Source organism: Lithobates pipiens, unplaced genomic scaffold, assembly GCF_037356315.1.
Source record: "Lithobates pipiens isolate NorthernLeopardFrog02 unplaced genomic scaffold, aLitPip1_a1.2 Scaffold_23, whole genome shotgun sequence".
Lineage (NCBI taxonomy): Eukaryota > Metazoa > Chordata > Amphibia > Anura > Ranidae > Lithobates > Lithobates pipiens.
The window spans coordinates 305,029,614-305,054,617 of NW_027507785.1; the positions used below are offsets into that span (position 1 = coordinate 305,029,614).

At 44.7% G+C, this 25,004-nt stretch overlaps 1 protein-coding gene across 1 annotated transcript in view; it reads right to left on the reverse strand.

Annotated features, from left to right (window-relative positions):
- The window catches only part of TNNI3K (TNNI3 interacting kinase), a 391,224-nt gene that overhangs the window by 323,059 nt on the left and 43,161 nt on the right, over positions 1-25,004 (reverse strand). Inside the window, exons 4-5 of the mRNA XM_077450470.1 lie at positions 14,918-15,015; positions 13,301-13,411 (exon numbers count right to left, since the gene is read on the reverse strand). Coding sequence (XP_077306596.1) covers positions 13,301-13,411; positions 14,918-15,015 — 209 coding nt within the window. The remainder of the gene's footprint in view (positions 1-13,300; positions 13,412-14,917; positions 15,016-25,004) is intronic.

Genomic DNA, 25,004 nt, shown 5'->3' on the forward strand with positions numbered 1-25,004 from the left:
AGCTGGTGGTTGCTACAGCACCCAGTATCCTAGTGCTTTCCCCAGGAACGCATGCAATGGGAATATGGACTAAACCACACCGTATTACTCTAGTACTGATGTACAGCATACTGCATGTTTACATTGGGGAGATCACTCCTTCCTCTTACAATGGACAAATGCAATCTTTGTGATGTAGGAGTGCTGATCCTTATGTGGATGCATTTTAATGCAATGGGTGGTTTGTGGTCCTAGAGGCTGCTCATCAGCAAATGTAGGGTCTTGCTGGACCCTCAGAGGAGTTTTTTGAAGTTTTGAAAGGATGGGAGCGCCACACGAGGGTGTCCAGACTTTTAAAGGATTTTTATTCTGTAACAGCTGATGCGTTTCAGGGTTCAGCATTCCTCCTTCATCAGGGTTAAAAGGGGTATGGTGCAGGCACTTGGATTGGAAAGGCCTGTTTTAGCCCTGATGAAGGAGGAACGGTGAGCCCCTGAAACACGTTGGCTGTTACAGACTTTTTAAAAGCTTTTTATTTTGTACTGTCTGATGTGGTTCTCCCATCCTTCTTACATTGCATGGGGGAGGAATTAACGAGTAAATGATCATTCCTCCAAAAAGGTCCTTTTTGGGGATGTTTGTACTGCCTGGCATTTTTAATTGCATTTTATATATGTTTTATAATAAAAATAAACAGGTTGTTTTGAAAATATTTAGTCTTTTTCCTTTTATATAGCAAGGAATAAAAAAAGTGGTTACTAAATGTTACCATAAGAAAGCTTGGTCGAAAAAAATGATATACTGTAAAATGATTTGGGGTATATTATTGCATGATGGATTAATTAATTAAAACTATCATCACACTGAAAAAACAAAAAAATGACTTGGTATTTAAGTGGTAGGTACAGGCTGCTACAAACAGCAAACTGATCAGCTTATCTTTCTGTCTCTCTTCTCTTCCCTCCTATCAGCATGTTCTTTGCACATAGAACTGCAGCACAACTGATTGGATTATTTTGTTGCTTCTCCCACTCCAAGTCTATGGTCTGCTGTAGAGCAGGGTCGGCGCTACGACTAGGTGAGCTAGGAAGCTGCCTAGGGCGCACTGCCACCTAGGGCACAGCCACGGCACGTCCTTACAAGACAGCAGCATTTAGGCCCCATTTACACCTGAGCGTTTTGTAGCTTGAAGCCTGAAGCTACAAAATGCTGGAGGGGAAAAAATCTATTACTCTCAATGGAGATGGTTCACATCTCCACTCCAAGTTGCCTGAAGCCGAACGCCTGAAGCTCAAACATGTACTGGACCCTTTTTTGTCACTGAAATCGGGCAGATTTGGACGTTTTTCTTCTTTTTACATTGGTGACCTTTTGCCCTGCACAAAATCGCGGCAAAACGTGGTAAAAGCTGCCGCAAAATAGCGGTAAAGACGCAGCAAAAAAAAAAACGCTGCAGAATCGCTATGCTCAGGTGTAAATGTGGCCTTACAGAAACCATTCCTCTGCAGCTGCTGAATGCCAGTTTCTCCTCTCTCCCTCTCGCAGGTATTCAACGTCTGCAGGAAAGAAATGGAGCGGTTTGGATTCTCTATATGCAGACCCTCCTTATCCAGGTTCAGCTGCCCCGCTGTGATCTCCTCGCCCTGCCGTCTTCTCTCCTGGCCTCACCAGTGGCGGCTGGTGCTCCACCCGGTGGGACGTGGCAAATGAACCACCCGACCCCAGCAGACCACCTGACCCCCTTTCCCCCCAGTGGGTGGTACTCACACAGTCAGGCAACGATGCAGAGCAGAGAGATCGCTCTGGGTGGCAGAGCAGAGAGTTGATGGGGGGGGGGGGCATGTTCTGGATCTCCCCGTACATCCTCCCCACCCCTGGTACCGGCCAATACGATCTCTTCTCCTCTCAGCCAATCATGCTCCTCCCGCTTCCTCATTAGCCAGGAGGAGAATCAGGAAGACAATAACGAATATTAATTCACTAATGTCACACAACTGGGTGGGCTCGGGGCACAGTGCTCTGCGCCCAGAGTGCCTCCTTTCTTGAAGCCAATTAGAGCCCCAGGCTATAATCACATGCTTAAAAAAAAAAAACTCCATGGAATTCATGCGTCCGGCACCCTGCTTGTGGATTAAGGGCCAGGCGCATGGATTGGGGTATGGAGCGGCCACCACTGGGCCCCACTCTTTCCTCGCAAAATAGTCTAGCACCGGCCCTGCTGTAGAGGGGATTACAAGACGCTCATACCAGGTCGATTTTAGGGACTGCTTACATTTTAGTATTGATCACAGAGGTCCATTCATTTGTATATATCTGCCTGAAGTTTAGCTTTATCACTGTTTCCAACTGAAATTGAAAACTTTATTAAACATTTAAAGCATCAGTGATCCCCTTAGTTGCTGTGTAATGCCAAGCTCTGACTTGCTTTTGCTTTTCTACTGCAGGCGGCTTACTAGAGTTCTGTTTCGCCAGATAAGCTCATGGAATTCCCAAAGCACCACCGTCAGAACGGCGCTGAAACAGATGCAGTAAATTATCACGGAGGAAAACATTATCACTTTTAATTCCGTGATCTAGCATTTGCTTTCTTTTCCCCGGTGATTTCATTCTTTAGCTGGAGAGATAGTAAGTTAATCCACATTTAAAGGTGTATTTTGCATGGTGTTGTGTCGCTGTGTGTTCATTAAAGAAATGCATGTTTAAAGGATAACTTTACTTTTATAAAAACACGTTGGCTTATTTAATATATCCAGGACCCCAAGCAATAGTACAATATAAAAAAAAAAAGAAAGAGACAAAATAAAGAATGTTTTAAAATATATGTAAAACCAATCATTAAATTGCATAAACATGTTAACCACTTGCTTATTGGGCACTTAAACCCCCCTCAGTCCCAGACCAATTTTCAACTTTCAGCGCTGATGCACTTTGAATGACAATTGCGCGGGCATACAACGCTGTACCCAATGAAATTTTTATAATTTTTTTCCCACAAATAGAGCTTTCTTTTGGTGGTATTTAATTACAGCTGGGAGTTTTATTTTTTGCTAAACAAACAAAAAAAGATGCAAAAAAAAAAAAAATCATGTTTAATAGTTTGTTATAAAATTTTGCAAACAGGTTATTTTTCTCCTTCATTGAAGTGCGCTGATGAGGCTGCACTGATAGGCTGCACTGGTGGGCACTGATAGGCTGCACTGGTGGGCACTGATAGGCATAGTTAAGGCGGCACTAATAGGCACAGATAAGGCGGCACCGATGGGCACAGATAAAGCGGCACTGATGGGCAAAGATGGGCACAGATAAGATGGCACGGATGGGTGGCACAGATGGGTGGCACGGATGGGTGGCACTAAGGGGCACTGATAGGTACCACTGATAGATGGGACTGATGGGGAATGATAGGTGGCTCTGATAGGTGGCACTGCTGGGCACTGATGGGCACTGGTAGATGACACTGATGGGCACGGATATGTGGCACTGGGGTGCAGCACCTTTGTTGAGGCAGACTGTGGGCACTGCTGAGTGGCACTGTGGGCACTGCTGGGTGGCACTGCTGGGTGGCACTGTGGGCACTGCTGGGTGGCACTGTGGGCACTGCTGGGTGGCACTATGGGTACTGCTGGGTGGCACTGACAGGGGGCACTTAGTTTTTTATTATGCTTAGTGATGAGGGGGCAGGTGGGCACTGGCAGGGGGCAGGTGGGCACTGGCAGGGCTGGCCGTGATCGGGACTGTCAGCGCGAGGAGGAATAATAGCCGATTACCGGCTCCGTTGTATCACATGATCAGCTGTCATTGGCTGACAGCTGATCACGTGATAAGGGGTCGGGATCGACCCCTTGCTCGGATCGGTGATCAGGCGAGTCTCATAGACTCACCGATCACAGAGCGCACCGCGCGCGCCCCTCAGGGGGCACGCAGGCCGCTCGTGCACGGGACAACGTCAATAGACGTAGTCCCGGAAAAGGAGATCCGCGATGTAGCTGTCATTCGGCTATAGCGCGGGTCTCAAGTGGTTAAAGAAAGTTTCAAAAGCCATTTTCAATCTTTTTAAAGATAAGTTAAGATTCCATTAAAACAATACCCGGTGATCCTGCCATGTAGGTCATTGTTCAGGCACTTCCTGTTAAAGGGTGGCAACACTCTGTTCTTGTCTTCCAATTGGTTTCTTGTATTGTCACCCTGGGGGAGATTTACTAAAATTGGTGCACACAGACTGTGGTGCAGCTGTGCATAGTAACCAATCAGCTTCTAACTTCAACTTGTTCAATTAGGCTGAGTTCACACCTATGCGATTTGGATGCGAATTGGATGCGGTTTCTCCTCATCCAATTCGAGTAGCAGGAAAATGTGACTGGCTCTCTATGGAGATGGTTCACATGTCCCGGTCCGGAGTGTACTGCGCAGAACCAATGTGCGTCTTTGCCCTTGTTTCAGGGCCAAATTCAGGCAAAGATTCTGCCCTGATTCATCCCTGAAACAGAGAACAGGGACGGACAGCATTGCTGTGCAATCCCCGGTCAGTTTAGGTGTTAACCGTGATTTAAGCTTTGAAAATGAAACCTAGAAGCCTAGAAGCTGATTGTTTACTATGCACAGCTGCACCGGAGTCTAGACATGTGCACCGTCAATAAATTTGTTTAATTTCTTTCTGTTCCGTATTAGCCGTTGATTCGTAATGTGTGTCCGAAATTCAATTTAGATGCGTACGAAATACGAATTTTCGTTAGGTTCGTTAACTTTTCATAACAATTACAAACATTCATTATGATGGATTTAAAAAGCAAAAAATACCTTTCTCAGTATGGCAGTCGTCGGAACTCATTATGCTCATTATGAGTGGCTCCCACCATCCCTGTGCTGTGCTCATTACAAGGGGCTCCCACCATCCCTGTGCTGTGCTGACTTCCCAAGTCAGCACAGCACAGGGATGGTGGGAGCCCCTCATAATGAGCATAGCAGGGGTACAGCCCCAGGAGGAAGTCAGCACAGCACAGGGATGGTGGGAGCCCCTCATAATGAGCGCAGCAGGGGTACAGCCCCAGGAGGAAGTCAGCACAGCACAGGGATGATGGGAGCCCCTCATAATGAGCACAACAGGGCTACAAACCCAGGAAGTCAGCACAGCACAGGGATGGTGGGAGCCCCTCATAATGAGCACAGCAGGGGTACATCCCCAGGAGGAAGTCAGCACAGCACAGGGATGGTGGGAGCCCCTCATAATGAGCACAGCACAGGGATGGTTGGAGCCCCTCATAATGAGCACAGCAGGGGTATATACAAATGGCCAGAGATTCCATTCACTTATGGCAGACCCTTATCCCAGGATAGTATAGATTTTAATTGCTGACTTCCTACAAAATAAGAAAAAAACGAAGTTTGAGTACCCCCCAAAATTACACACCAGACCCTTATCCTTGATTAGGGTCAGGTATGGATGTAACCAATTTACAGTCTGCTCACCATGGATATACGTCGCTACTTTGGCGTTAAATACCATTGTTATGGCACCTGATAGTTGCCATAACCCTGGATTTTTTTTTTCAACGGCGGCTGTCCATTTTAGGATAAAAGTGGTATCCATGGGGGATTTCCCGCAAGATCACTTTTATCAGTGGCAGGATTTTAAAAGGATTGTGTAAAAATAAGAAGTAAAATAAAAAAAATGAATAAAAAAAAAATGAATAAAAAAAATTAAAGTGCCCCGTCCATCCGTGGAGGCATGCAGAAGCGAACACATACGTAAGTCGCGCCCCCACATATGAAAATGGTGTTCAAACCACACATGTGAGGTATCTCTGCAATCGTTGAATCCTCTGTAACTCAACACTAGTAACCTGAAGAAATTTTTAAACGTCATCTATGGAGATTTTTAAGTGCCAAAGTTTGTCATCATTCTACGAGCAGGCGCAATTTTTAACCATGACATGTTGGGTATCAATTTACTCGGCGTAACATTATCTTTCACAATATGGAAAAATATTTTACTGTTTTCTTCTTTTTTAATAAAAAAAGTGTTTTTTTCCCCAATAAATTGTGTTTGTAAGATCGCTGCGCAAATACGGTGTGACATACGAACGCCATTTTATTCTCTAGGGTGTCTGAAAAAAATATATACTGCTTGGGAGTTCTAAGTAATTTTCTAGATTGTCACTTTCCCCGTTACCTGCCACCTCTTGCAGATTGTCGCTTGCCACATCACTTGTCACATCACCTGCCACCATATGCAGATTGTCACTTGCCACTTCACTTGCCACATTACCTGCACCTGATGCGGATTGTCAATTGCCACGTCATCTGCCACCATTTTCAGACTGTCACTTGCCACGTCACCTGCCACCATTAGCAGATTGTAACTTGCCACGTCACCTGCCACCATTAGCAGATTGTCACTTGCCATGTCACCTGCAACTAGTGGGTTGTCACTTGCCAACTGATGTGGATTGTCGCTGCATTGGTGGCAGGCTGGCAGCACTGGTCCATTTAGTGAGGTCAGGAGAGTGGAGATGTGGGGCGTGCCGTGAGAAATTATGTAATCTTTCTGCTCCCCACCGCACCTCTGATGTTGAAGAGGCCCACGCTGTGAGGACGGAAGAGCACTGATGCGTGGCAGGCAGTGAGAGATGATGTCATCTCTCTGCTTCCCACCGCACATCGCTCCCGCATTGAAGTGGCCCGGCTGTGAGGGTGGAAGAGTGGTAACGGGGAGTGGGCAGAGAGAGATGATGTCATCTCTGCTTGTCCGCCCCCTTGTCTCCCTCTTCTCGTCCACCTCATGCAGCCCGTCCACCGCAGCCACGATCCGCTGGTTAGGCAGGGACCCTGCGGCAAGAGACTCGGGGCTATGGGCTCCAGTTTCGGGGCTACAGCCTCAATTGCCACCCCCTGGCAACGCCTATGGAGAGCACCAGACTATTGTTATATCCAGCTTCCTTTTTTTTAAATCGATTTTTTTCCAGTAACTATCCAGTTGTAGTTTCTTTTTTTTTTCCCGTAACAACCGAAAGAAAAAAAATTACCTTGATGAGGAGTCCTTGAGGAATTGATGTTTAAATGTTGTGCCAATCAAATGGAAGCAACACAACTAAAATGCTGAAATATATTGAAGTGTAGTGAAGCTTTTTAGAGGAGAATGGAAAAAGCAATGACCTCCACATTTGCTTTTAAATAGAAGTCTATATCAATTTCTATGGGTGGCAAAACATAGCGGGCCCAGGTCAGGCTGCAGCTCCTGTTTATTTCCATGTGATTTAATACAACCGCCTGAAATTCGGTATATCTCCGAGAAGCAGGTTGCATACTGACAAATTAGATGCCTCTTATTCTTTTTCTTTATGGCGAAGTATGTGACCCCCTCACCCAAATTCTAGACTCTCCAAAACTTGATATTGCTTTTAAGGAAGCGCACCTATATTCGGAATTGTTAGGCACCAATTAACACTCCAACATACAGCTGAAGTGTGAAAATCGTGTTTGTCAACAATTGCAATAGCTTATGGCTTTAGCGCAAAAGAGTTCAAAGCTGAAAGCGATTCTCTTACTTACTTTTTTTTTTTTTTTTATAATAAACAGGTTTATACTTACAGTATATCACAAAAGTGAGTACACCCCTTACATTTTTGTAAATATTTTATTATATCTTTTCATGTGACAACACTGAAGAAATGACACTTTGCTACAATTTATGTAGAGCAACAGTTATTTTTTTCAGAACCTCAGAGAGTTCTTTGCCATGAGGTGCCATGTTGAACTTCCAGTGACCAGTATGAGAGAGTAGGAGCGATAACACTAAATTTAACACACCTGATCCCCATTCACACCTGAGACCTTGTAACACTAACGAGTCACATGACACCGGGGAGGGAAAATAGCTAATTGGGCCCAATTTGGACATTTTCACTTAGGGGTGTACTCGCTTTTGTTGCCAGTGGTTTAGACATTAATGGCTGTGTGTTGAGTTATTTTGAGGGGACAGCAAATTTACACTGTTATACAAGCTGTACACTCACTACTTTACATTGTAGCAAAATTTAATTTCTTCAGTGTTGTCACATGAAAAGAGATAATAAATTATTTACAAAATGTGAGGGGTGTACTCACTTTTGTGAGATACTATACCTATTCTGTGCAATGTAATTGCACAGAGCAGCCCCAACCCTCCTTTTCTTGCGTCCCCTACAGGCGCTCCTGACTCCTCCTTTTCTCAGTGTATGGTGGCTCACCTGCTGGCTCGACCCCCAGCCATGTTGCCTGTGTCCATAGAGGCAGACAGCGAGGCTTGGCCCCGAACCTCGCTCCCTCGTCACAGGAGGAGAGAGCCACTGCAGATAAGCACAGTGCTGGATCGAGTGATTGTAAACGGTAACCTTGTAGAACAACCCATTCAGTTTAAAATAGAAATTAAATGCAAAACATTTTTGTATAGATATAAAAAAAAAAAAAAATTATAAATACCCTTTTCACCCCTTTTTTTTTTTTTTTTATACGTGATCACATTCCCTTTGTTCTCAGCTGCATAAGAGCTGGGGGGGAGGAGAAGCAGCAGCACACTGAGTTTCCCAGTGAATGGCTGTGGGGGAGGGGGGCGGAGAGGCATGCCAGGACAAGTCTGATAATTAGAGTAGAGCATACTTAGTGTGGTCAGTTTTTAATAGGAAAGCAAGGGGACTAGCAGGAACACCGGGGGTTTCAAATAAAAAAAAGCAATACAGGATACTTTCTTGTACATGGTACAGCAGGCACATATCAGGAATATGAAATGTTGGGGTAGCAAACGCTTTAAGTATTACGGGGGGTGAGGGGGTGATACTTTAGCCTAAACACTTTTTACCTTAAACTTTTAAAGTCCACATTTTTCAATGAGTTAGCGTGACTCAAAATGTGCGCTACTAAACGATGGAGCAGAACGTTAAAGGGTTAATGCAAGAAATGAGCCATCTGAGATTTTGTGTGAGATGTTTCAGCTTGATTAACATCCATTGTCCCTAGAGGCAATTTTTTACCTCCAGTATTCCATGATAGCAGAGTATATGCATAGGAATATACTATATACCATATTTATCGGCGTATAACACACACTTTTTTACCCTTAAAATCAGGGGAAAATCGTGGGTGTGTGTTATATGCGGATCCCCCGTCAATTTGAGCTCTTCTGCCTTTTCTGACGGTCTCGGCAGCTTTCGGCTATTTTCAGCTATTTTCGGGCGCTCTCGGCTATAATCGGCTACCGAAAACGTCTGAAAGCCGCCGAGAACAGCCGAAAATAGCCAAGAATGGCCGAGTGCGGCCGAAAATAGCCCAGAACGGTCGAGAGCTACCGAGTGCCGCCGAGATACACAGGCCATCTGCTCTGTATCTCGGCGGCGCCATTTTTAAACGGAAAGCCTGCAAAAGAAACTGACAAGGCTGCAAATGACTTACAAGGCTGCAACGGAAGGCTGCAAATGACATATAAGGCTACAAATGACATGCAAGGCTGCAAATGACATGCAAGGCTGCAATGGAAGGCTGCTAATGACATGTAAGGCTGCAAATGACATGCAAGGCTGCAATGGAAGGCTGCTAATGACATGTAAGGCTGCAATGGAAGGCTGCAAATAACATGTAAGGCTGCAATGGAAGGCTGCAATAGAAGGCTGCAATGGAAGGCTGCAAATGACATGCAAGGCTGCAATGGAAGGCTGCAAATGACTGACAAGGCTGCAATGCAAGGCTGCAAATGACACTGACAAGGCTGCATTGATGGGCATTTAAATGTAGGTTTTTTTCCTTAAAGCGGAGCTCCACCCTAAAGTGGAACTTCCGCTCATTGGAACCCTCCCCTCCTCCGACGCCACAATTGGCACCTTTCAGGGGGGAAGGGGGTGCAGATACCTGTACAGTACAGGTATTTGCACCCACTTCCGGCATAGATATCTGCAGAATCTGCGGATATTTACGCTACTTCCTACGGGTCCCCCGCTGTCTGCTGGGAAACACACGGATCCCAGAGACAGCGGGGAACATCCTTATTGTGCAGCGCGACTCACGCATGCGCAGTAGGGAACCGGGAAATAAAGCCGCAAGGCTCCACTTCCTGATTCCCATACCCAAGATGGCGGCGGCAGCACCCGAGAGACGATCGAGAGATCGGCTTCGGGTGCTGACATCGCGGGCGCGCTGGGCGGGTAAGTGTCCTTATTTTAAAAGTCAGCAGCTGCAGTATTTGTAGCTGCTGCCTTTTAAAAGAAAAAAAACGGCGGAACTCCCGCTTTAAACTTCCCTCTTAGAAGTTTTTTTCTTTAAAATTCCCTCCTAAACTTGGGGTGCGTGTTATACGCCGATAAATATGGTATATTTTCTGTTTAAGAGTAATTTGTGACAAGGGTGTATTCCTGGATCAAGTGATGAATATAGTGAGGCCATGTGCACACACATAGCTTCCAACTGTCCCTGATTTGGAGGGACTGTCCCTGATTTGGAGAAATGTCCCTCATTCCACCTAATGTGTCCCTCATTTTGGCCTGATCTTTCATCTGATTTCTAAATTGCTGCATTTGTACATTTTAAAAGCCAATATAAAGGAATAGCAGTGGTAAAAAAAAAGTCCTTGTGGATTTAATTAAACTTTTTTTATTTTTGGTTCATTCTCCTTTAAGGGGGCGTGACAGGGGCGTGTCCTATGCCTACATACATTTGTTAGTAGGCGTCCCTCATTCCCATCTCCAAAATGTAGGGCGGTATGCACGCAGTATGGTAAGACCTCACTTCCGGCATTTGATCATCAATGTCCGGACACAGTGGGGTTTTAGCTAAGACAACCTAGTCTAGCACAAAGGGGGAGGGGTTTGGGATGTTAAGGTGTTTATATTTTGGTTTGCACTGATAAGTATTTTTCTAATAGAGATTGTATTTTTATATTATGTGTTGATTTTGACTGTTTAGATGACACAAGGGTCCATAAGTAGGGTGGTACTTTTTGGGGTGTCTATGCCTCAATCTTTCTTCTGTGTAGTGCTTTTTTCTTGTTTAAAAGATTTTATTGCATTTACAAACCATAACAGAGACGCTGAGTAAGCAAACATGAACAAAGTGGAGCTAAAAAAAATTGCTGACCAGAGCTGGCGATGTATAACAGAAAATCATTATATAATCGTGTACAAGGTCACCGGAGTATCAATGCACTCGGTAACAGCAGAAATACAAGCCAGACGAAAATGTCCAGGAGCAACCTGAGGGGTTGTACCTGGGAAGAAAGAGTCTCTGTTACTTGAGAAGGGGGGAGCTTCATCTCCAACAAGGTGAAATGAAAGAAAAGGAGAGAAGAGGGAAAAAGAAAGGGAGTCCACAAGGATGACCCGACCAGCCAGGGAGACATTCGGGTGAGAACGGTGTGGTATTCACTACCATGGCAAGAGGACTGTTTGATCAAAGGTAAGCAGTAAGTGACAAAGGGGTGCCACATTATGTCAAATTTGGAGACCTGATCCTTTTCAATGGCTTCCATTTTGGCATGTATCATGGTGCGGTTTATCCTGTGTTTAGTCTCAGCTACAATTAAAGTGGGGGATTTCCATACTTTAGCTATCGTTTGTTTTGCAGGTGTAAGAAGTTGGACAAACAGCTTAAATTGCTGGCATGTGAGGGACTCTGGTTTCAGATTGAGAAGTGCCGTGACTGCACCGACAGGTCAAACATTCTGGAAGCGAGAAGAAAGATATAATTCCAGAAGGTTTGGACTATTGGACAGGTCCACCATATGTGCATGTGCATGCCTTGTTCCATACAGTCACGAAAACAGAGAGCTATCCATTGCACACTTACATCGGTCCCTACCCTCAATTGGGTTCTCTAAGATGCCCAGGTTTACTCCCCGATCACAAGGGTAGAACCAGGAAGCTGTGAATGAATGCCCAGTCTCGCGAGTCTTCACGGCTGGGCCACATACACCGGAAATCATGGACACGGCATGCTATCACTGGGAAGATGAAAAGCACAAGAAGCACAAGAAGCGTGCCGTTAATCAAAGGATAGGGAGCACATGCGTGGACGACCTTTGGTATCAAAAAATTCACATTCCTCAGTATTCTTTTATTTTCTCTTTCATAGTTTGTAGGGTGAGGTACCAGAATTATAATAATGGCACCTAACCCATAATATCCTAAAGCACAATGCCGTTTAAAAAAAAATAAAAAACAGTTTTCAACTTCATCCTGACCCGCCCAAGTTCTTTTAAGCCTCCAAGACCCAGAAAAACAAGACATGCTCTCACGCGGTCCTCTGCAGTGTCCTTTCCAGTAGTGGAGGAGACCAGTTGGTGCTCTATTGTCCAGGCAACCAGTCTTGTTTCTGTCCCTTGTATGATGTCACTACTGGAGGCTTTAGGACCCCTTTATGGACTTTTCAGATAGCCAACGGGCAGTGCCAAGGTCACAAAGAAGTGATATGGACACTGCAGTCCAGGCCCTTTCACACTACAGACCAGAAGAAAAGGGCACTGGCATACAAATGGACATGTGATAGTCTAGACCGGCCCTACACAGTTCGAATCTCGGTCAGTTCAGCAGGAACCAGGTGCGATTTGAACCAATAATGGGCAGGCTTCGAATGTACCAAGTCGATCAATCGATCAACTTGGGTACAACCAGCCTGCCGAATTTGCTTGTGATTATCACAAGCGGCTACTATAGCCGCTAGTGATAATCACTGTCTTCTCTCCCCGGCTTTCCCTACCCGCCTCCGCTCGGAGAAGACGATTGCTTGGCAGTAGGCATACCTCCCAACTTTTTGACATGGGAATGAAGGACACCTATCAGCAAAAGCATGCAGGCATAGGGCACACCCCTTGCCACGCCCCTCTTAAAGGAGAATTGTACAAAAAAAACAAGATTGGTTAAACCCACAAGTGCTTTTTTTACCACCACTATTCCTTTATATTGGCTTTTGGAATTTACAAATGCAGCAATTTAGAAATTAAATGAAAGGTTTAGCGCTGGAAAACACTTTTTGATAGATAAAAAGTGCATTTTACATACAACTATATAGATCAGACCAAAATGAGGGACAAATGAGGAGGAAAGAGGGACAGAGGGACATTGCTCCAAATCAGGGACAGTTGGGAGCTATGCAGTAGGGATTCCACTCTCAGCACTGTCTGTTGACGGGAGAATCGTGCACATTTCTTTCCTGCAAGTCTATGAACTGCCTTATGTAAGTAATTGGGCAGAGGTTTTTTTTTTATGAAATATAAAGAGAAGTATGGGGGGGGGGGGGGGGTGGATTGGAAAGGGGTTTTTATTTTTATCCTCGGAGATTCTTTTTAAATAATGCATGCAATCACCTCGTGGTTCCCAGCGATGGTTGCGATGTGAAGTGCCGTTAAAGCGCCGTAACCCACCTGCTGGATGTCGGCTCCACCGTGCAGCAGTGCCGTCAGCAACTCAGCGCTGTCCTAACAAAAGGAATATAAATTACATTTTCTGGTGAGAGGGGACGAGCAAAACCAGAGAGAACATCAATATGTATTATATTCTATAAACAAAAACAAATCAATTTGGAGCAATTTTGCCTGTCCCTTTAAATGACCCAGGATTGAATGCTGACAGCTGCTTATGATACACAGATTGGGACGTGGCTGTTACACTGACAGCTGAGTCCTACAGACTACAGTCTCCTGCAGTAATCTGCGAACGGGCTGCCAGTTTGACAGCTCTGTGTATGGAGAGAGCTGACAGCGGCTCCTGCAAAATGAAGCCTGCAAAACAATATTTCCAGAATTAAGTTCCTTATTATTTTTTAAGTAAATATGTATCTAAATCTAAGAATATAAAATATGTTCTATTGCTGCTTACCAGTCCTCAAACGTAGTGGCTGCATTTGTTTTATTTTTTCAGGGGTTTTTCTGTTTATCTTCACCTGCATCTAACACTTCCTGTTCCAGGGTGACAACACTCAGTCACTGTATATATAGACGAACAGTGTTGTCACCAGTGGTGGGGTTTTCCTTTTGGGGGGGCAGCAAACAAGGGCAAACAAGCACCTCCCCCCCTCTGGGCAGCACTGGCACCCCCCCCTCCCCGGCCCATAGCCCGGGATTGAAAGACATTCAGTCCAGCACTCCCCGCCTGGGACTGACATACATCACCCCCCCTGCCAGCCTACCCGATCTAGGGCTGGGGCATCCTCTCCTCTGGTGCAGGCAGCAGCTCCAGTGTCAGCTCCTCGCGTGGCCTCTTCCGTCTCTTCCACCAAAGCTAGGCATCCAATAGAATTGCCTGACACTTTGGCCAGTCGGGGGAAACAGGTCTCATGACCTGCCTCCTGATTGGTGGGGAGGAATTTTATAGTGTGAAAATAGAGAAAATCCTCACACAATTGGGTGGGATCGGGGAAACAGGTCTCATGACCTGCCTCCTGATTGGCGGGGAGGAATTTTAGTGTGAAAATAGCGAAAATCCTCACACAATTGGGCGGGATCGGGGCACACTCTCTGTGCCCGAGCCCACCCTCTTTTGAAGCCTATTAGAGCCTCTGGCTCTAATCTGTGCTTCAAAAGACACACCCCCGCCCCATCCCCACAATTGTAAGTCCTGAAAGTGTTTTTAAGGACTACAGACCACCTCTCCCTCTGCTCGTCTCCATAATGTGGGCGGAAACATTCTGTAGTCCACAGAGAGAGCTGAAATCAATGCTAACAAATTGTATTTAGCAGATGCAGAGAGCACAGCAGTTTTCCAGCTTACACTGTTTCTAGCATGATCAAGAAATATTTTTGCACTTATCCAACAGATAAACCAGATTTTTTCCAATTGTATAATTAACAGATCAAAAGGGGCCTTATTTAGAGTGATTATCTGCCAGGTAACCTGTACATGTCCACTGGTCAGCTCAGTAGGACAGCTTAGCAAAGCACCTCCTATCCTTGACAGAGAACATGAAGGGCCTTCATAGACCATACCTTATAGGCCGCCATGTGCAGTGCAGTGAAGCCATTTTTAGTCAATCTGGATGGTCTTAAGCCTTTCAGCATTAACGTTCGGATATGAGATTTTGTACCTGCAAAGAAAAACATGGCTGAAATGCAATTCGCAGTACCAGAGGTACAGAGTTCTGTGATTCATGTCCTGTATATAGCTCCTGACAAAACATCCTACTTTTTTAGGATTTGGATGGCGTAGGGGAACCTCTGACAGTGTTTATTTTATCTATCTATCTATATCTTTCTCTATATATATATATATATATATATATATATATATATATATATATATATATATATATATATATATGCACACGCGCGCGTGCACACACACGTATACACACACAGTGCCTTGAAAAAGTATTCATACCCCTTTTCCACATTTTGTCATGTTGCAACCAAAAACGTAAATGTATTTCAGTAGCACATAATTGTGAAGTGGAAGGAAAATGATAAATGGTTTTCCAAATGTTTTACAAATAAATATGTGAAAAGTGTGGCGTGCATTTATATTCAGCCCCCTTTACTCTGATACCCCCTAACTAAAATCTAGTGGAACCAATTGCCTTCAGAAGTCACCTAATTAATAAATAGAATCCACCTGTGTGTAATTTAATCTCAGTATAAATACAGCTGTTCTGTGAAGCTCTCAGAGGTTTGTTAGAGATCCTCAGTAAACAAACAGCATCATGAAGGCCAAGGAACACACCAGACAGGTCAGGGATAAAGTTGTGGAGAAGTTTGAAGCAGGGTTAGGTCATAAAAAAATATCCCAAACTTTGAACATCTCAGGGAGCACTGATCAATCCATCATCGGAAAATGAAAAGGGTATGGCACAACTGCAAACCTACCAAGACACGTGGGTGGTAAGCAATTTTTTGCAGGCAATGGCTGGTTTTGGTGCTTCAGTCATCATGGCACCATAGTTAATATGATGTCAGGGTGATTAAAGCGTATTGTTTCTATTGTTACATTCTAATATATAATGAAGTGAATCAACTCACCATAATGCAGAATCAGTGGGAGCCCTGAGAGTGTCACTTGCCACATCTCCTGTCACCAGATGCAGCATGTCACTTGCCACCAGCACCTGTCACCTGATGCAGTGTGGCACTTCCCACTGTCACCTGATGTGGATTGTAACTTGCCACGTCACCTGCCACGGTTTGCAGATTGACACTTGCCACGTCACCCAACACCAGATGTGAATTGTCACTTGCCATGCCAGCCAGTGCCACCAAATGTGCATTGTCGCTGCATTGGTGGCAGGCTGGCCGCTCTGGTCTATTTAGTGAGGGCAGGAGAGCGGAGATGCGGGACGGGCAGAGAGAGATGATGTGCCGTAGGCAGCGGTGGCTGTCTTTTTGTAAATATCTCCTAAATCGTATAGGTTTAGGAGATATTTCTTGGACCTACAGGTAAGCCTTAATCTACTACTATTCTTCCTGCTCCCCCCGGGTTAAGGGACACTGGGGCTGGGCAGGGAGGGGTTAAAAAGTATATTGGAGTTGGCTGGCAGCTCTATTTATCCTAGTTATAAAATCACCAAGAAAAAATGTGTTTCAGGGGTTGTGATAGACACCCTTCATCATGGCTATAAACGTAAACGTGAAAAAAAAAAAAAACATGAACTGAATCCATTTCATATCTAAATAATATTACGATACTATGGAAAAAATTACTATGAACAGACAAAAAAAAATAGAAAGGAAAAATCTGATAACAATTAAGTCCAAATTAATGATAAATTAAAATGAATGAGTTCAAATCTATTCAGTCTAAAAGGTTATTTCTAATCTAATTCATATATAACCAATTAAAAAAATGACATACTGTATAACCTTTTCATTTTAATCTCATTTATATATAACAAATATCGTTTAATATCTTTTAATAGGTTATGTATGAATAAGATTATAAATAACCTTCTACTGAATAGACCAATTAGAATTAATTCATTTAATTTTAAAATGAATTCCCAATTATTTGTTAGAATATCGTATTCACATATTTGTTTGTATAACCTTGTCATTTGTTTACAGTATTGTTTATAGGATTTAAATATCGTTTAGATTTAATTTTATATTTTTATAAACCTAAAGGTGGGCCTTGTTTACTGAAATGTGTTGGCTTTTCCATAGTGTTTATTGCTGTCTGTTTCTCTTTTGGGGTGATGTCCCCTCACTTCCTGTTCCAGTGACAACTTTTTCTATATGTAGTAACACTTTATATTGTTTTACATTATTTTAACATAATTTAGTATGAAATTGATTAATTTCACAGTTTTATACAGTTACAGCCCTGAAGAAGTACTCTCACATTAGTGGAACATGTTGACCTTTCTTATGTTGTTGACTTTCATATGTGGGATTTTTTTTTTTTTTTTATAAATTAGCGAAAAATTTTAAAAAACTTCTTTCACGTTGTCATTATGGGGAATTGTTTGTAGAATTTTGAGGAAAATAATGAATTTAACCCATTTTTGGAATGAGGCTGTAACATAACAAAATGTGGAAAAAGTGAAGGGCTTATGAATACTTTCCGGATGCACTGTATACTATTTTGATATGATATTGATTAAATTCACAATTTTATATGTTTATAGCTCTGAAGAAGGGGGTCAGTCATATTTCCTGAAATTTTGCTGAGTGTTTTGTTGCTATCTTTGTCCCTTTTGGAGATATTTCCCCTCACTTCCTGTTCAAGTTATAACGTTGCCACTGGGAAAGAAATTAATCAGCTCTGGTAAGATCGGGGAAGGGTTTTAACTTCTCTTAGTTTTTTTTTAAACTGTCTGTCTATCCCCCTGTTCTGTGTGACACCGATTACCTAGACAGGAAGTGAGGGGGGAATCAGCCTCAAGGGGACAGAGACCACCTTAACAAAGGATCTAAACCACCTTTACTCTACTAGCAAATATGTTTTCAATGTTGTCCGTTTTCCTATTGCTACTTGCTTTACTGTTACCTATGAAAACGACAGGAACTGGAGAGGCTTCCCCTCACTTCCTGTTCTGTCTGCTAACCACTTCTGGACCACTCTACGCAGATATACGTCAGAGCAGCCCTCCTGCATGAAATCACGTACCTGTCTGAGTCTGGGGCGTGGTGCCAATCATCGGTGGCACCCCGAAATCAATTTCAGGAGAGGCAGACCGCCATTCTGGGAGAGGTGAAGATGGAGATCTTGTGTTTCTGATAGGCAGGAACACAGATCTCTGTCTTCCCCCATCAAAGCACATGGCTCACACAGAAAGCACTCCCTAGGAGCACGTTTAACTCTTTGATCGCCCCTAATGTTAACCCCTTTCCTGCCAGTGTCATTAGTAATTTATTTTTTTTTTTTAGCACCCTATTACTGTATTAGTGTCAGTTGGTGTCTGATTTTTCCGCCAGAATGTTGCAGTCCAGCTAAAAATCGCTGATTGGCCCCACTAGTAAAAACAAATAAATAAATGAAATTGCCATAAATCTATCTCATAGTTTGTAGACGCGATAACTTTTGCGCAAAGCAATCAATATGCACCTATTGTATATATATATCTTTAGGGGATTGCGCCTCCCACTCACTATTTATACTACCCCCTTCTCAATAGAGTATGCTTAATAATACTTATATTCACTAAATAATCACTGTGCCCCCATATTATTCAAAATATATACACAAGACATTAATTTATAATTGCAAAAAATATAGCGTCCTTATTGTGCGATATTTTAATTTGATTGCTCCAACTGTGCTGTCTTAATCACCGTTCATCTTCTAATCAAAAGTCCACTTGTGTCAACTAAAATAACCAAATCTGTGGGACCGTCACCAAGCAGAATGGCCACTCACCAGATGTCCCCAATCAGTAAGCCTTCGGTTCATTCAACGGATAACCAATCTACAACGAATTCCTGACAGCTTCCTGACGACGCTCAAATGCGAAACGCGTAGGAGTTGTGGGAGACATACGGTCCTTGAATACAAGCCAGGAACAGGTCGGCCCAGTGGAGGGAGACTAACACCACCTGCGGAACATCAGTGGCTTGCCCGATTTTAGAATGGCTTTCTCATTGCTGGAAAGGTTTGATGTCGGCCAATAGACACATTGAAATGTGAGTGCAATACGTTTTTTATTGATTTTTCCATTAAAGTTAAAACGGTTTTACACTATATTGGTTCCATTTAATTTTGTATGAATATATGGATGTTGAGGAATTGCTAATGGGAGGAATGCGTTGTGGATTGGTTATCCGTTGAATGAACCGAATGCTTACTGATTGGGGACATCTGGTGAGTGGCCATTCTGCTTGGTGACGGTGGCACAGATTTGGTTATTTTAGCTGACACAAGTGGACTTTTGATTAGAAGATGAACGGTGATTAAGACGGCACAGTTGGAGCAATCGAATTAAAATATCGCACAATAAGGACGCTATATTTTTTGCAATTATAAATTAATGTCTTGTGTATATATTTTGGATAATATGGGGGCACAGTGATTATTTAGTGAATATAAGTATTATTAAGCATACTCTATTGAGAAGGGGGTAGTATAAATAGTGAGTGGGAGGCGCAATTCCCTAAAGATATATATATGCATCATTTACTTACCCTGGTTTTTTTGGGGGGAGGACTAGGACTGGGATTGCAGCAGACCCTTAAGCACAGAAGGGGGGAGGTTGAGCGCCGGTACAATTTGTTTTTTTTGGTTTTAATATACACTTATTGGCATTTTTTTAACGAAAATATATAGCAGAATACATATTGGCCTAAACTGAAGAATACATTTGATTTTTTTTTCCATTTTTTTTATTGGATATATTTTATAGCATTTTTTTTGTTTCTAGGGCAAAAATGTAAAACCGTAGAGGTGATCAAATACCACCAAAAGAAAGCTCTATTTGTGGTAAAAAAAGGACATCAATTTTAATTTGGTGCAACGTTGCACGACCGTGCAATGGTCAGTTTAAATAACGCAGTACTGTATTGCAAAAAATAGCCTGGTCATTAAGGCTGGATTCATACCTATGCATTTTTAGTGCTTTTTGCATTTTGCAGATTTGCACTACAGAATGAGAATTTACACTACCTATGTTCCATAGGAAACCATTTTAAATGGACTGTAGTGCAAATCTTCAAAATGCAAAAAAAGCACCAAAAGTGCATAGCTGTGAATCCAGCTTAAGGGGGGGTAAACCCTTCCAGAGCTTAAGTGGTTCATTAGGAAATGAATGAAGTCATCCCAGTGAGGACACAGCCAGCAATTAAATGCAATTAAATTTGTCATGTTACAGCCAAAAATGTAAATGTATTTTATTGGGATTTTATGTGATAGACCAACACAAAGTGGCACATAATTGTGAAGTGGAAGGAAAATGGTTTTCCAAACGTTTTACAAATAAATATGTGAAAAGTGTGGGGGGTACATTTGTATAGCGCCCCCCTGAGTCAATACTTTGTAGAACCGCCTTTTCCTGCAATTACAGCTGCAAGTCTTTTTGGGGATGTCTCTGCCAGCTTTGCACATCTAGAGAGGGACATTTTTGCCCATTCCTCCTTGCAAAATATCTCAAGCTCTGTCAGATTGGATGGAGAGCGTCTGTGAACAGCAATTTTCAAGTCTTGCCACAAATTCTCAATTGGATTTAGGTCTGGACTTTGACTGGATCATTCTAACACATGAATATTCTTTTGATCTAAACCATTCCATTGTAGCTCTGGCTGTATGTTTAGGGTCGCTGTCCATCTGGATGGTGAACCTTCGCCCCAGTCTCAAGTCTTTTGCAGCCTCTATCAGGTTTGCCCTGTATTTGGCTCCATCCATCTTCCCATCAACTCTGATCAGCTTCCCTGTCCCTGCTGAAGAAAAGCATCCTCACAACATGATGCTGCCACCACCATGTTTCACGGTGGGGATGGTGTGTTCAGGGTGATGTGCAGTGTTGGTTTTCCACCACACAGCGCTTTGCTTTTAGGCCAAAAAGTTCAATTTTGGTCTCATCTGACCAGAGCACCTTCTTCCACATGTTTGCTGTGTCCCCCACACGGCATCTCGCAAGCTTTAATTTAACAATGGCTTTCTTCTTGCCATTCTTCCATAAAGGACAGATTTGTGGAGAGCACGACTAATAGTTGTCCTGTGGACAGATTTTCCCACCTGAGCTGTGGATCTCTGCAGCTCCTCCAGAGTTACCATGGGCCTCTTGGCTGCTTCTCTGATGAATGCTCTTCTTGCCCGCCCTATCAGTTTATGTGGACGGCCATGTCTTGGTAGGTTTGCAGTTGTGCCATACCAGTGGTGGCTGGTGTTCAAAATTATTTTTTTTATGGGGGGGGGGGGGGGGGGGCACAAACAAGCAAACAAGTTCTGAATAAAAATCCCATCAATCGCAGCCACTGTGCCCATCAAGCGCAGCCACTGTGCCATATCAAATGCTCCCACTGTGCCATCAAATACAGCTACTGTGCCCATCTTATGCAGCCACTGTGCCCATCAAATGCAGCCTCACTGTCCCATGAAATGCAACCTCACTGTGTCCCATGAATTGCAGTCTGTGCCCCATCAAACCCCCACCCCCCCTTCTCTGCAGGAGGTTCGGACCAGCGCAGCGGCACTTACCTTGCTGTGGTGTCCTCTCCTGCGGTGTCTCCTTCAGATGGGCGATGGCGTTATAGACTTATAGACTTATAGGCTTATGCACTTATAGACCTTTTTTTCTATTTTTTTTTTTTGAAAGGGCCAGTTTTAAATATATATATATATATATATATATATATTTTTTTTTTGACTGCCTGGAGGCGGGGCCCATGCGCCCCCTATGGACGTGCCATCACTTTGCCACACTCTTTCTATTTTCGGATGATGGATTGAACATAGCTCCCTGAGACGTTCAATGCTTGGGATATTTTTTTATAACCTAATCCTGCTTTAAACTTCTCCACAACTTTATCCCTGACCTGTCTGGTGTGTTCCTTGGCCTTCATGATGATGTTTGTTCACCAAGGTTATCTAACAAACCTATGAGGGCTTCACAGAACAGCCAATATTTATACTGAGATTAAATTACACACAAGTGTACTCTATTTACTAATGAGATGACTTCTGAAGGCAATTGGTTCCATTAGATTTTAGTTAGGCCTCTTTCACACCGGGGTGCTTTGCAAGCACTACAGCACTAAAAATAGTACCTGCAAATGGCTCTGAAACAGCCGCTACCGTCTCTCCAATGTGAAAGCCCTGAGGGCTTTCACACTGCAGAAGTGCACTTGAAGGACATTAAAAAAAACTCCTGCAAGGTGCATCTTTGGAGCTATGTATACACCACTCCTTAGCCGTTCCTGCCCATTGAAATCAATGGAGCAGAGCGGCTATACTGCCGGTGTTCTGCCGTATAGTGTCCGGCCATCAAATAGTGTCCGCTCTGTACTGCGCATGCAAGCGGACATAGGGTTGTGAATTTTAGAGGGCCCCTCGCGGGCGAGCTTCGCTCGCCACGCTTTGGGCTCGGCCTCGCTGCGCTCGGCTCTTTTTTATTCTAATTCTATGTCCACTTGGATAGTGGGGATAGAACCTGGACTCACGGCGCAGGCGCCGTTCATCCTCGGCAATTTTCAGAATCTGTGTTGCTGTGTACTGCGCATGCGTAGTACGCAGCGGACACTATCGGATGGAGGACACTATTTGACAGGACACCGGCAATTTGGTTTTCACCCTTTTTCGGCCACTAGCATGGGTTAAAAGTGCCCCACTAGCAGCCGAATACCACCCCCAAAAAGGCGATAAAGCGGCGCTATTTTTACCGCCGCCGCTGCTCCCGCCCCAGTGTGAAAGGGAGAGAGATTGATATGATTGTAAAGCCGCGTACACACGGGCGGACTGTCTGGCCAACTTAGTCCGCCGAAACACATTTCAGCGGACAGTCCGCTCGTGTGTGGGCTTCAGCGGACTTTTTCAGCGTGCAGTCTGGCGGACTAAGTATTTCGGAATTTCCATAATACTGTCCGTCGGACTCGCATTTCGGCGGACAATCCGCCCGTGTGTATGCCAGTCCGCCGTACTTTTGAAATGAGCGGACTTTTCCCGCCCGGAGAAAAGTCCGCTCATTTCGAGCGGGTATCCAAGTAGGCGGGGCCCGCGAAGGAGACGTCGCTGGCCCCGCCACCTGGTATGGACTTAAAGGGGAACCTCAACGCCGAAAAAAATCGGCGTGGGGGTCCCCCCAAGTCCACAACAGACCCTTGTCCGAGCACGCTACCCGGCCGGCCAGGAAAGGGGGGCGAGCGAGCGCCCCCCCCTCCTGAGCCGTACCAGGCCACGTGCCCTCAACATGGGGGGGTGCCTTGGGGAAGGAGGGGCCGCGCGGCCCCCCCACCCCAAAGCACCTTGTCCCCATGTTGATGAGGACAAGGGTCTCTTCCCGACAACCCTGGCCGTTGGTCACATGGGTTGATGTCACATGGGGACTATGACATCATGTCACACCAACCCATGTGACATAAAGCCATGTGACACCGCCCCTTGTCCCTATATAAGTGGCCATGCAGTGCGTCCCTGGCATTCCGGCCGGAGAGATCGTCGAGGCAACATCTCCTGGAGAAGAAGAAGAAGAAGAAGAAGAAGAACGGAAGGCGGCGGCGACAGAAGACCGGGCCACCGCCTGTAAAAGAGCTATAAGAAGGCGCGGTGGCCCGGCAGAAGAACCGAAGAGGGGGACAAGACCCCCAAAGTCGGGAGAAGAGGCCGGCGGCGAGGAAGAAAGCCGGACTCCTCCGCTAGCAAAAGAGCTACAAGAAGATAGCGGAGGAGTCCGGCGAGAAGACCCCCGAAGACGGAAGACCCCCGGAGCTGTGCAATAAAGTATTTTATCTCGTGTGTTGTGTTTTTTTTGGTACTTTTATTTTACAGGTGAATGGGTAGGGGTACATTGTACCCCATACTCATTCACATAGGGTGGGGGGCCGGTTAATAAGGGGGCTCCCGGATTCCGATAAGCCCCCCGCCCGCAGACCCCGACAACCAACGGCCAGGGTTGTCGGGAAGAGGCCCTTGTCCTCATCAACATGGGGACAAGGTGCTTTGGGGTGGGGGGGGCACCCCAAGGCACCCCCCCATGTTGAGGGCACGCGGCCTGGTACGGCTCAGGAGGGGGGGCGCTCGCTCGCCCCTCCTTTCCTGGCCGGCCGGGTAGCGTGCTCGGACAAGGGTCTGTTGTGGACTTGGGGGGGACCCCCACGCCGATTTTTTTCGGCGTTGGGGTTCCCCTTTAAGTCCATTCCAGGCGGCGGGGTCAGCGACGTCTCCTTCGCGGGCCCCGCCTACCTGGAGACGCGCTCGAAATGAGCGGACTTTCCTCCGCGTGTGTGGGCGAGTCCATTCATTTCAAAAGTAGGGCGGATAGTATGGCGGACTTAGTACGCCGTATTAGTCCGCTCAAAAAGTGGTGTGTGTAGTCAAGTCCGTTCATTCGAAAGTATGACGGACTGTCCGTCGGATTGTCTGATGGACTAAGTTGGCCAGACAGTCCGCCCCGTGTGTACGCGGCTTTACTTGTATGACATATCAAACAATCGTTTTTATCTTCCAACCATATTTTTTTACCAGACAGTAAACCAATCAACAGCAAAATTTCATGTAAACGCTTGACGTTTGGAAGATTTAAACTTCAGTAATTTTTTCAACTTTCCATCTATTAAATCTTCTGCCCTTTTTTTGTTTTAACTTTGGATACTAAAACATTTTTTTTCTGTCAATAAATCCCTTATACAGCCCACTTCCTGTTTCTTCTCTGGTCATTAGCCTAGGCTTATGACATCATGCACAGCTCTCTCTCTCTCGCTCTGGTGAGAGTTTGCCAGGAAGGGAGGGGGTGGATGAGTCATAAGAGGGCCAATGAAAGCTGCAGAGCTGGAGGTGTGCCTCTGTGTAAATCTAGGAAGTGAACAGGCAGCAGCCTCAGTTGCCCACAGTTAAAATGGCTGCAGCCAGACTCAGTGGAGAGAGATTTCTGCAGCATATTTGGCAAGTACAGAATCACAGTATATATAAAATAAAATGCAAAGTGGTTGGAGGGAAGCTTCA